This window comes from Leucoraja erinacea, chromosome 19 (assembly GCF_028641065.1).
Source record: "Leucoraja erinacea ecotype New England chromosome 19, Leri_hhj_1, whole genome shotgun sequence".
In the NCBI taxonomy this organism is placed as follows: Eukaryota; Metazoa; Chordata; class Chondrichthyes; order Rajiformes; family Rajidae; genus Leucoraja; species Leucoraja erinaceus.
This window is the reverse complement of record NC_073395.1, coordinates 5,118,823-5,132,257: the sequence shown is the minus strand read 5'-3', so window position 1 is coordinate 5,132,257 and position 13,435 is coordinate 5,118,823. Positions and strand designations below refer to the sequence as shown.

General features: G+C 37.9%; 1 protein-coding gene across 1 annotated transcript in view; it reads left to right on the top strand.

The window, feature by feature from the left end:
- erc1b (ELKS/RAB6-interacting/CAST family member 1b) overlaps positions 1–13,435 on the top strand; it is a 394,538-nt gene that overhangs the window by 298,972 nt on the left and 82,131 nt on the right. The window contains exon 17 of the mRNA XM_055650144.1: positions 352–453. Within this exon, the coding sequence (XP_055506119.1) occupies positions 352–453 (102 nt within the window). The remainder of the gene's footprint in view (positions 1–351; positions 454–13,435) is intronic.

Genomic DNA, 13,435 nt, shown 5'->3' with positions numbered 1-13,435 from the left:
TACGTTGTTACGTTGACCAAAGTCCAATTTTGTTTGATAACCTTCTGCAAATTACCTAGGTGTTGGTGAAATGCGTTAAAAATAGAATAATGCATTTCCAATTAAATGTAGCATTGTATGGAAGTTACAACGTCAAAGTTGGTCTGCACTTGTGTGATTTTTAAACTACCCTGAAAAATTCTTGGTTGGTACAATAGCAGTTATTCACCTTTAACTCAAAATAAGCTATGTAATGGCAGAGGTGTGCAAGAAATTACTGATTGTAATTCAATTAACAGGATTATAAAATATATCATAAGGGGAGACTAACTAAATTTATATATTTATCCTCTTTTCCTTGATCTTTTGCAGACCCAGAACAGAATGAAGCTGATGGCCGATAATTATGAGGAGGACCATTTGAAATCTTCAGCACAAGCCGAGCAAACCAACCATAAACCCTCTCCAGAACAGGTGAGAATCACGGTCTTCAAAACTGGGAATGATTCAGATAATGGTTAAGATTTATTACGCACCATCACTCAGAGTTATAAAAAGTTATTTTCAGGATATCCTCTCTAACAGTCCGGGATCACGTTGGAGTTGAGTGATTTAACAGCAGGAGCGATGTGCTGCAAATGAATGGCCAGGGAAGTGTACTTTATATTAAAAATAACATTATATATTAGTGCATTCGACATTGTCATATGATCCTCCTTGCTACACTGAGCAGCAATTGGTTAATAAATGTGTGTTGGTGCCCTTTGATCCAGTTTGGCACAGCACCTGTGTGAAACTAAGCCCACTTGTTTTGGCCACGTCAGACCCAGATTGCAATCAGTTCATTTGTTGGCACAAGTCAGAGCGCACATGGAAGGATTAAGCACAAATGAGTTCCTCCAAAAAACTCCACCAAATCCATTACCTAGACATAAATATATTCACGACACAGACCAGTGCAACGGCTTATTTCATAATAACAGAAATGAAGTCAAATTCAAAATTATTTTCAGATTTCCTTTCGACGTTAGATTAGCTGTGATTAACCAAATGAACCGTGGGGAGTAATGTATGCCTATAGGTATAAGTATCTACACGCCATAAACCCACTCATTATATTGTAACAATAACTGGCTTGTTTTCAGAAGTATGATTGTTTTTCTTTTACCTTGGCTGAAAGTGCCTTTGTGATAGTTTTATTTTAAAACATTGTGATGGTAGTAATTAAAATTGGGATAAATGAAAGTAGTTTCTAGACAGGTGACAACGCCCCTCTAAGAATACACCTCAATGTTCAGTGTCAGCAACATAAGTGATGTGTTAATTAGATCTGTTCAAACCCACAGTGCAACTGTATTGTTGATCTTAACATGTTTAACATACCTGAGTTGTCAGAAAACAACATAGCCAAAGAAAGCCAATACATTGACAATATGAAATAACTTTATAAGTAATGTAGCAGTGGTCACACACACCAATGTCCTGATTTTTCTTTCCTCTGGAGATTTCCAACACCGGTTGTAGCTCCCTTTAAAGTCAGGGTTTGATTTCACTGTTTATATTATTCAAAACAATAAATGGTTTTTCTGATGTCCATTTTTTTTTCATTCACCCAAATGCCATCTGTTTTCATTTATCATCTGCTGATTGTTTCTTACTTAATCCTGCTTTTCCATGTAGCGTGACAGAGAAAGGAGCAACAATTCAAATGATTCCTGGGATCACATGTGGGAATGGTAAAGGGTCTACCAAGCACATTTTCTTGTTTCTCAGTGTTTACCCAACTGTTTTTGTTATCTCATACTCTCCTCTGTTACCTTCGACAAAGAATTTTGTGCAAGACAGGCTGCCATTTTGTAGAAATGCACTTGACAAACTGAATTACTGAACCCTAAAGTTATGCATGTGAATAGAGTCCAAACAGATAAACAAGGGTCACTTAATCAGTTGCAAATACCTTGGCTTACAAGCTTTTCTTTTCCCCTCATCATGTTGAAACCAAGACTCGTTTCACTGCAGTATGCTCCAACTCATTCTTTTCTGTGTTTTCAATGATATACCTGCTTGCAACCCTCAGTTTTTCCATCTCCCCGAGCCAGAAATTTCGAAGACCTAATATTGGACTCAATTAATCATGATCTCCATGGTGATGCCCTGTGCTCTGAACAGATTTTTGACAGATTTTTGACAATTTGTTATGCTGGTACCAAATAATTAATGATGGACTGATATTCACTCACAATTGAGAACTCAGTATGAAATTGGTCATTAAAAAAAAAAGTCAAAACTTTGACATTTATACTTTGACTAAAGTATGGAATAATTCCAAATTTGTAATTTTGCTATTATATTTACTTGCAACCCTCATGAATTGATTCCTTTCCCTGTAACACTGAGAACATATGTAAAATATATTTTATTGTGACATGAAGTATGAAATGATCTGAACAGAAGACTTGTTTTATAGACAAACCCATAGAAATTGGAGTCATTGTTTAATTTGCAGATCATAATAGTGATAATCAACAATGTTGGTATAAAATTGGACAAAAAAATGATATTTGTTTAATAAACGCAAAGCAGAACATGAAAGAGAAATTATTGGACGCCCAAGTTGGTTGATATTCAAACTGTAAAGAACCAAGCCCAACAGTATTGAATTGAATTGAAAGATACAGCAAGGAAACAAGCCCTTCAGCCCTCCGAGTCCAGCGATTCACACCCGTTCTGCTATCCCAATTTTGCATGCATTCCCAACACACAAGGGGCAATTTACAGAGTCCGATTAACCTACAAACGCACACATCTTTGGGATGTGGAAGGAAACAGGAGCACAAGGAGGAAATCTATCCACTCACAGGGAGAACATGCCAAGCTCACACAAACTGCACTCGAAGCCAGGATCGAGCTCGGTTTCTGGCAGCATGAGGCAGCAGCTTTCCAGCTATGCCATGGCACATGACAACAAATTAATTGCCAAAAGTGAATTCTAAATGACAATCTCTATTCCCAATATGTCCATTTTTTCTTTCATATCTATAATTAATTTTGCTTTTTATTTTGGATCAATCCCAATTTTTGATTTTTATTTCAAACCTCAATGCAGAATCCAGAAATGGTTTGATTTGCTCTTAAAATCAGGGCTTTTTCCACTAAAAAAAATCCTCAATTTGTGCAGGAAAGTAATGTGTTTTAATGGTTTTGTGGTCCATTTTTACTAGCTATAGATCTTAACAACTTTACTTTTATGTAAAGTGTCCAAGTTTTTATGTCGTTTGAATATGTGTCAAGAACTATCGAATTGAATCAATTTTCAAAGTGCATGTTTTTAAGAGGAACAATTCTCAACACAGTTTTTGTACAACTTGGTTACTGTAATGAACCAATGCTTATGTTGTAGGCTAACAGGTGCCAGTGCACATATCATTCCTTGCTGTTGGTATCAATGACGGATCATAGACCTATAGAATGCTTATGTTGTTTAAGGACATGACCGTGTAATTTAATTCATAAATGTTATATCGTAAACTTCAGTAATGTTTTTAAAATTACTAAAAATGTGATAAGCCTGTTTTTAACTTTCTGGACGTGCCAAAACACACAACTGATGCAAACCATCACCAGTAAAAGCACTGGTCATAACACATTCTAGCTCCTATAACAATAACCATGATGCATATTCATATAAGAGATTGGCAAAGTAATAGGTTTAGAAATTTTATAAGATTTTATGACAAAAAATAATGGTAAGTTGATATCAGCAAGACAATAATACTCTTCACATAAAGGCTTCAAGCTTGAAATATTTGATCACGTGGATGCCAAGATAGAACATTTCACAAAGAATTGGACAAGTACTTGGAAATGGCAAGGGTTATCAAGAGGATTAGAAAACTAAAGTGCATAGTTATGGATGATATTAGCAAAATGTTCAACTATTACTTTTGTTAACATAATCTCCATGTTATATTGCCTTTTATGAATCATAATTGTGTGCATGCAAGTTTATAATATCATCTTCTTTTGGAAGTAACACAGAATTATTGTTGTTGTTGCCATATACATAGACACCACTGGCTCTATACATTTGTAACAGAAAGTATAATGGTGTTTGAGTATGTTCTACAATCATTTTTTCTCATTCTAAATGTGTAGAAAATTAATGTTTGATTTCATCAAAAGAATGGATTTTATAATTATTATCAGAACGCAGTTAACAGAAATGTTTAGTTTTTACCCAAATCTATCCAATTAATTTGTAATTATTTAATGTCATACAATGTTAGAACAAAGCTATATATATTCTCCTTAAAATAATGGTCTGCAAAATATTAATTGTTTTTACACTATTTTCATGTTATTCTGATTCAATGTGCAAAGAGTGACAGTGTTGTATAGTCACAGCGACCAAAATTAAATCCACTTATCCTTATCCTAATTTCTCACTATTATTTGAGCCAGTGCTATTCTCTGTTTGCAATTCCTCAGCATTTGCCAGGGCATTATTAAATTGATTGGCTATAGATTTGATGAAGGGGTGAAAGGGTGAAGGTTAAAACCCAAGAAAGACACAAATTGCTGGAGTAACTCAGCAGAACAGGCATCATCTCTTCAGTCTGAAGAAGGGTCTCAACCCGAAACATCACCCATTCCTTCTATCCACAGATGCTGCCTGTTTCGCTGAGTTACTCCAGTATTTTGTGTCTATCTTTGGTGTAATCCTGCATCTGCAGTTCCTTTCTACATAAGAATTATGGTTAACAAAGGGTTATACTTATTCTCCTTGGGGTGATAGTGATTCAAAGAAACATTAAGAGATTTACAAGATAGTGAGAGGGTTTTGACCAAAATATAGAGACTTATTCTCCCTGTGAGCAGATTGGTGATGTGAAGTTGTAGGTTTAAAATCACCAGCAAGAGACAAGGTATAATTTTCATATTGTCAGGAAATGGAATGCTCTCTCAGGAAAGCGGGTAGAAGGTTATTCCATAAATAACTTTTAAATACATTTAGGTAGGCATATTTGGAAGAGGAATTACAGTGTTACAGACAAAAAGCAGCAAGTGGAATGATATTGTCTGCTCTTGCAAAGAGCCAACGCAGGCTTGGTGACCCCCAAATGCCTCTTCCAATGCTGTGTCTCCAAATTGAAAATACTTAAGGACTAGATTTATCCATCCTTCCTTTGTTGAATGCTTTAAACTGAAGATGCTGTGATGAATTGTGATATTAATCTATTAATGGAGTCAAGAAACTCAGAAGCATTTTAATGCTTTATTGATTTCCAGTAGCACTTTTAAAGATTTTGCATAAACCATGTTTATGTGAATAGTGAAAGGCCTGATCAGGGTAGATGTGGAGAGGCTGTTTCTACTAGCGGGAGAGTCTAGGACCAGAATTCATAACTTCAGAGTAACTTTAGGAAGGAGATGAAGAGGAATTTCTTTAGTCAGAGGGTGGTGAATCTGTGGAATTCATTGCCACAGAAGGCTGTGGAGGCCAAGATAATGGATATTTTTAAGGCATAGATAGGTAGATTCTTGATTAGTAGGTGTCAAGGGTTATGGGGAGAAGGCAGGAGAATGGGGTTGAGAGGGAAGTGTAGATCAGCCATGATTGAACGGCAGTGGTCGAATGGGCCGAATGGCCTAATTCTGTTCCTATCACTTATGAACACTTATGAACATGGTGAAATTCAAACTTACATTTGTAACTTGTCTAGTGAGCAACAAAATCACTATTTCACATGGGAAGATAGTTGTCTTGGTCCTTTGAATGTAGACTTCAGGATGTGCTTGGTGGCATTAGATTGCATGAGTCACCTTCCGTGAAGAATGATCAGTCTAACTCATTAGTGAAGCATAGAGGTAGATCTGTAAGGTGAGGATTATCTCACTAACGTCTAATGTAATGCAGTGATAGGCAGGATAACATTGAACAGAAAAGCAGCAGATTTTTTGGGGTACATTTTTATAATTAACTGGTTCACCTTTAGTAGAACCCCTCTATCTATTAAGAGGGCAGCCCTAACCCTAATCTTATTCCACAGTCATTGGCTAAATGCACCATAACTGGATTTCGTCAGGATCAAATCTACACTCCAATGGTCTGAATAAGGGTCACGACCCAAAACATCACCTATCCATGTTCCCAATGATGCTGCCTGACCCGCTGAGTTACTCCAGCACTTTGTGCCTTTTTTTGTAACCCAGCATGAAAGAAGTAGATTTAGCAGTTTCAGCACAGGGCGTGACCTGTTAGTGGTGTTCACCTAAAAATTCAACCTTAAGAAAAGATACGTGAAACTTTGTGAAATGTCTGCATAGATAATTAATCTGTGTATTGCTTTGGATATGGTTAAATTGCAAGGATTGACACGTCTAAAAATCCAGCTCTGACAAGTCTGTGGTGAAGAATGCTGCAATGGACAAGCATTGGTGGTGGATCATAAAGATTAGTGTTGAAAGGAAAATAAAATAACATAGATTATTCCTATCTTTGGATAGGAATCCCTCCCATTACATTCAGTAAATGTACACTATATTTGGACGCTGTAAGTACAACACTGCCTCTCAAATACAAAACTCAGTTGATATGGTTAACAACAAATGTATTTGTCCTACTAGCAGTCTGATCTTTTGCACAAAACAAAAGCAAGGCGATCTCTGAGAAGGCACCTCCTCCCGCCTGTATTCTAATGTACACTCTGGTTGTAATCTGTTTATACTAACTTGCTTTTATTTCATCTCCATGCTATCATTGGCTGTCCTTGTCATCTGCAACCATAAAGGATGATGAGGAGGGCATATGGGCTTAGCCAATCAGATGAACTTAAGCAGCTATTTTGTTCAGAATGGTGAGAATTTGTTTTGCCTCCTTGTTCCTCACAATCACTTGCACATGTTAACCTCAAATTGCTCGCTGCAGTCCTTTGTGTCGTTGTACTCCATTTCATTTGTACATGGTGTTTGTGTATCTATGCTTGGAGGTGGATCACTTTTACTGACCTGAAATTTATTTCCCTTCATTCAAGAGAATGCTGGAGACTTAACAGTTAAAATTGAAGGCATATCTATGTAGAATTCAATTGTTTGAACACTAGTATTTAAAAAAAAAGAAGTTTTTGAAGCATTTTTATTTGAATTCCATGTTTGGGCTGAACAGCAAAAGTGCAATGGATACAGGATTTCAGGTTGTACGATTGCAAATTGCTATGTAAGGTGAAAAATTAAAAACCTTTGAGAGTTAGGAAGCTCAAAGTGATTGAAGCCAAATTAGGGGATTCCTATTAATGTTCAGTAATTTCATTGAAATAATCCACTGTTAATGTGTTATTGCAGAATTTTGTGTCTATTTAATGCTTGTCATTTGATAGACAGGCTCTGTGAGGCAGCAGCTCTGCCACTGTGCTCCTCTGTTTTGTGCTCAGCAGCCAAAATATGCCGAGGAGGTTCATTGAGAGAAGTGGCTAGTTGATCTATGTAGTTTTGCATGAGGGATGAAGTTGGTCAGGACATTAGTCACGTTCTCTGCAGCATCATATATTGTTGTGTATTCAATTCAACAGATGGATTTAATATCAACCCACCCACCCCCATACTCAATCTTATCACTGCTTTCCCCTTTGTCAGCTGCTTCCTGCTATAAAGACCCATCTTATTGCCTATAATTGCGTATATGTTTCCTGGCTGGCAAAGTTGAAAACAAATGTGCTGAGATCTCAGTCAAGGTTAAGATACAAAATATTTCAAACAGGAATCAAACCCAATTTATGAATTGGAATCAGAGATGGGACCAGGAATGGGAAGGCACTCACCTTTGGATTATTCATTTAAATAGAACTATAACGCTACATACCGTTAGTTTGTTAATTTTTTGTTATCATAATGATTCAGGTTTTTATTTAAATGGTGAATGATTGAGAAATATTGATGTAGAAAGGGATCACTAAAATCGCTAAAATTAAAATGCCGCTAAAAAGGCAAACATTACATTGGCCTTTGTTTCAAGACATTTTAGAAGAAAAAAAGGAGATTTTATTGAAATGTAGAAAATTCTGTCAGGACTCGACTGGCTGGAGGCAGGGAGGATGTTTCCCTGGGGTGGGTGGTTTAGAACCAGAGGGCACAGTTTCAGGATATGAGGTTAAGACATTTAAGAGACAGACGAGGAGATATTTCTTCAGGCAGAGAGTGGTGAACCTGTCGTGTTCTCTATATCCAGGGACTGATTATACGGTGCCCTCCATAATGTTTGGGACAAAGACCCATCATTTATTTATTTGCCACTGTACTGCACAATTTGAGATTTGTAATAGAAAAAAATCACATGTGGTTAAAGTGCACATTGTCAGATTTTAATAAAGGCCATTTTTATACATTTTGGTTTCACCATGTAGAAATTACTGCAGTGTTTGTACATAGTTCCCCCCCCCCCATTTCAAGGGCACCATAATGTTTGGGACAGCAATGTCATGTAAATGAAAGTAGTCATGTTTAGTATTTTGTTGCATATCCTTTGCATGCAATGACTGCTTGAATTCTACGATTCATGGACATCACCAGTTGCTGGGTGTCTTCTCTGGTGATGCTCTGCCAGGCCTGTATTACAGCCATCTTTAGCTTATGCTTGTTTTGGGGGCTAGTTTTCTCTTCAGCATATAAAAGGCGTACTCAATTGGGTTCAGATCGGGTGATTGACTTGACCACTTAAGAATTTACCATTTTATAGCTTTGCAAAACTCCTTTGTTGCTTTAGCAGTATGTTTGGGATCCTTGTCTTGCTGTAGAATGAACCGTCGGCCAATGAGTTTTGAGGCATTTGTTTGAACTTGAGCAAATAGGATGTGTTTATACACTTCAGAATTCATTATGCTACCACCATCGGCAGTTGTATCATCAATGAAGATATGTGAGCCAGTACCTTCAGCAGCCATACATGCCCAGGCCATAACACCCCCACCACTGTGTTTCACGGATGAGGTGGTATGCTTTGGATCTTGGGCAGTTCCTTCTCTCTTCCATACTTTGCTCTTGCCATCACTCTGATATAAGTTAATCTTCGTCTCATCTGTCCACAAGACCTTTTTGCTTTTTTGAGTACTTCTTGGCAAACTGTAACCTGGCCATTCTATTTTTGCGGCTAACCAGTGGTTTGCACCTTGCAGTGTAGCCTCTGTATTTCTGTTTATGAAGTCTTCTGCGGACAGTTGTCATTGGCAAATCCACACCTGACTCCTGAAGAGTGTTTCTGAGCTATTGGACAGTTGTTTGGGGGGTTTTCTTTATTGTAGAGAGAATTCTTCTGTCATTAGCTGTGGAGGTCTTCCTTGGCCTGCCAGTCCCTTTGCGATTAGTAAGCTCACCAATGCTCTCTTTCTTCTTAATGATGTTCCAAACAGTTGATTTTGGTAAGCCTAAGGTAAGGTTTGACTGATGTCTCTAACAGATTCATTCGTGTTTCTCAGTCACAACTTTGGTCCTCATGTTGATAAAAGTTTCCAAGGGTGATGAAAAGACTGGATAAAAGACTAGGTGCTGAGAGCTCTCTTATACCTGCATTAAGGAGGCAATTAAACACACCTGAGCAATTACAAACGCCTGTGAAGCCATGTGTCCCAAACATTATGGTGCCCTGAAATGGTGGGGCAACGTATAAACGTGGATGTAATTTCTGCATGGAGAAACCAAAACGTATAAAAATACCCTTTAATAAAATCTGGCAATGTGCACTTTAATCACACGTGATTTTTTTTTTTCAATTATAAATCTCAAATTGTGGAGTACAGAGGCAAATAAATAATGATGAGTCTTTGTCCCAAACATTATGGAGGGCACTGTGGAGGAAATGCATGGATTTGTAGAGATAAACGCCTCAAAGGATATAAAGAGAAATCAGAGTATGGTATTGAGGATCAACCAGATGCACCATAGAAATCATACAGTCAGGTGCACCACATCTTGGTTTGGGAACTGACTGCAAGACTGCAATAACTGGAAGATTCTAGATGTAGCCCAGTCCATCATACAAACCAGACTCCCCACCATTGACTCCATCTACACTTCATGCCGCCTATGAAAAGCAGCCAACATAATCAAAGACACATCCCACCACTGCAATTCCTCCTCCTTGCTCACATTCCCCTCACAACCACAATTTCAGCTCTTTCCTCCCACCCACCATTCTGACAGCTATCAGACTCTGAGCAATGTCTACTTTATCCAATCATTGCCTGGAGCCTCTTGGCAACAACCCCTGCCATAAATCAAATTACTCCAATCATTATTATGTATTTACTCTGCCATCGCTTAGCCCCATCAACCTCTCACAACTTCCAGTGATGTTCAAATCTTTCTATCCACATTAAACACAGTAGGTTCTTCGCACCCACATGAATGCCTTGGTTTTCTGAAGGGGGTTTTCCTGTGTTATAAGCCATAGTCTGTAAATCAGGCCGCCTGAATTAACTACAGTTAAATTCTGGATTTTCAAGAAGCCTTTTCTTCAAGGTTTCCACTCAGGGCCCCAGTGTGGAATTTGCATCTAGTTTAAAATCTAAGCCATACAGTCTTTTTTTTACATAGATTTCAACAAAGCTGTAGATAATTACATATAAAAGAAACTGCCAAATCCTCAGGGGAAATCAAGTTTTCAATTTTCAAATCATGATGGTACTAAAATTACTTACGATGGTGTTTACCAAACGGCTTGAGGAATATGTCACTGTCTTTCGACTGTGCAGGTAGAAACACTGATAGCTCCAACTGAATTATCAATAGGGGTGGCACAGTAGTGCAGCTGGTAGAGTTAACCTCACAACAAACGCCAGAGACATGGGTTCGATCTTGACCTTGGGTCTGTCTGTGTGGAATTTGCACATTCTCCTTGTGACCATGTTGGTTTTTGAGGGAAGTTCTTACGGGTTGTAGGTTCATTGGCCTCTGTAAATTGCCCCAAGAGTGTAGGGAGTGAATGAGAAAGTGGATTGACATAGATCTAGTATGATCTAGGTGATGAAGGGTGGCGTGTAGTCAGTGACCCGAGGGCCTGTTTCTATGCTGTATCGTTCAATCAATCAATCAGTCACAAAGAAAATTCAAATCAGAGGATGCATCTGATCATGCGAAAATGTTAAATTGTTCATGTTTATTCGATCACCGTTGGGACATTAATTATTTCACTTACTATGAGGGGAAAAAAAGGACTGACCAGTTCAGTTTCAGTTTAGTTTCGTGTCACGTGCACCGTGGTATAGTGAAAAGCTTTTGTTGCATGCTTTCCAGTGAGCAGAAAGACAATACATGATTATAATCAAGCCATTTACAGTATATTTACAGTACAGTGACCTCCATAATGTTTGGGACAAAGACCCATCATTTATTTATTTTCCTCTGTACTCCACAATTTGAGATTTGTAATGGAGGCCACTGTATATACTTACATGATAAGGGAATAACGCAATGTAAAGCCAGCAAAGTCCTATCAAGGATAGTCCGAAGGTCACCAAAGAGTAGTTCAGCACTGCTCTCTGGTTGTGGCAGGATGATTCAGTTGCCCAATAACAACTGGGAAGAAACTGTCCCGGAATCTGGAGGTATGCATTTTCACACTTCTATACCTTTTGCCTGAAGATGAGTTTAATTTATTGGGAATCTGTATATTTTGTGGTACTTTGCTTTTTTTTGGTAGCTTTTCCAACCTCTAATTTGTATTCATATGTTAGAAATATCTTGGGTTATTAATTGTGATTGTATACATTTTAGGTAATTGACAATGGTGAAAAAGTGGTCTTCAAGGAAATGAGTAACACCACATGAACTATGCATACATATGAAAGATATTTTAGATAAACATAAACTTCCGACACTGTAGGCAGACAAAGTGAGTAAGCAAAATCTTTGTTTCAAAATCTGGTATACTTAGACCTTTGATATATATTAAGATATTTACATTTAAGAACGAATGTGTAGGAAGTTAAATGACACATACAGGCAAATAAACAGGAACTTACAAGCTTAATATATAAATCATTGTAGTACCGTCACTGCCTAAGTGAGCTACCAGTGCAATTTAACATATTTAAGTTCAAGTTTTCAATTACTGAAATGGAAATCATTTAACATATTAGAAATCCTAGCAAGATACAAATAAAGAAAAGCAGTAACATTTTAATGGTACTTAAATTTTGACCATTAGCGATATCCTGTTCTTAATTTCAAATGACTGAACTCTGCTGTAGGTCTGTTGCCACCTAAATCAGAGTGTTTGGAAAGAATGAGAATCGGACAGTGAATCTGTTATTTGTGTATGATGTACTTGATAACATAGTCTGGTACCACAACATTGAACAGGGATTTCATGACCTTGTTGACGGCCTGTACCAGCATAATTCAATAATTACGTTTAGCTTTGGACTTTAGCTAAATGCCATTGGGGAGCATGAGGCTCCAACATGGAAGCTGGTTGGTAAGAGTGTGTGGGCACTTTGCTGGCACTTGTATGGTGCCAGTTGTCAGCTAATTTTAAGAGATGGTAGTAAACCTGACTGTTGGGAATGGAGAGGAAGAGGGGTGGTGGAAACAACAGAGGCTGGACACAAGAGGTGAAGGTAACCATCATTGCATCAATTTGAAAGACTATTGCTTTATAAAGAAACATAATCTAATGGGTTTTCTTTCTCCCGAATGGCCCTCATGAATCTAGAGCAGCAAAGTTACCTTGGCAACCCAGCCCCTGGCCTAGCTGAACTATTCCTTTGCTGTCTCCTTCCTTCTCTTTCTCCTTTTCTCTTTCCACTTCTAATAAATGGCCTTTGACCTTGAGTGTTAATTCTCTTCCTCTTTCTCGGATGCTGCCTGACCTGCTGAGTGTTTCCAGCATTGGTTTTATACCAGAATAGGCATTGTTCAGAGGAGTGAAATTGCGGTCAGTAAAATGAATGATTGGTCAGATGAATCAAACCTGCCGCAGGGCTGCTGTGGGGGAAGAACTGCATGAAATAAAGAAATACTTGAAAGGGAATAAAATTGTTGGTAAAATATCAGTCCATTTCCACCATCCACAATGATTCCAACACCATGCTCATACGTCTTTTGAATCGGGTCTCAGATTTTGTCTCACTGGAGTTTAGGAATGTAGTGCTTCAAAGGAATGTTTGTGAAGCTTATGACAATTGGATTATAGGGGATCTACATTTTAACTCTGCCGGCCTGAGCCATCTATGCCAGGAATGTCCATCGTAGCTCTGTCATTTTTCCAAAAAATATGCACCTTATAGTCATCAGTATACAACTGCAAATGGCGATTTCCACGGAGGAAAAGTGTAACTTGTTACCCTAGTTCCACCTTATTAAACCTACAAAGCTTACACTTTCAAACCCTAACAAGGTCACATTTGCAATTAGTGCATCGCAAGCAAACATGCAGATGTTCAATAATTAATGCTAAACGCTGATT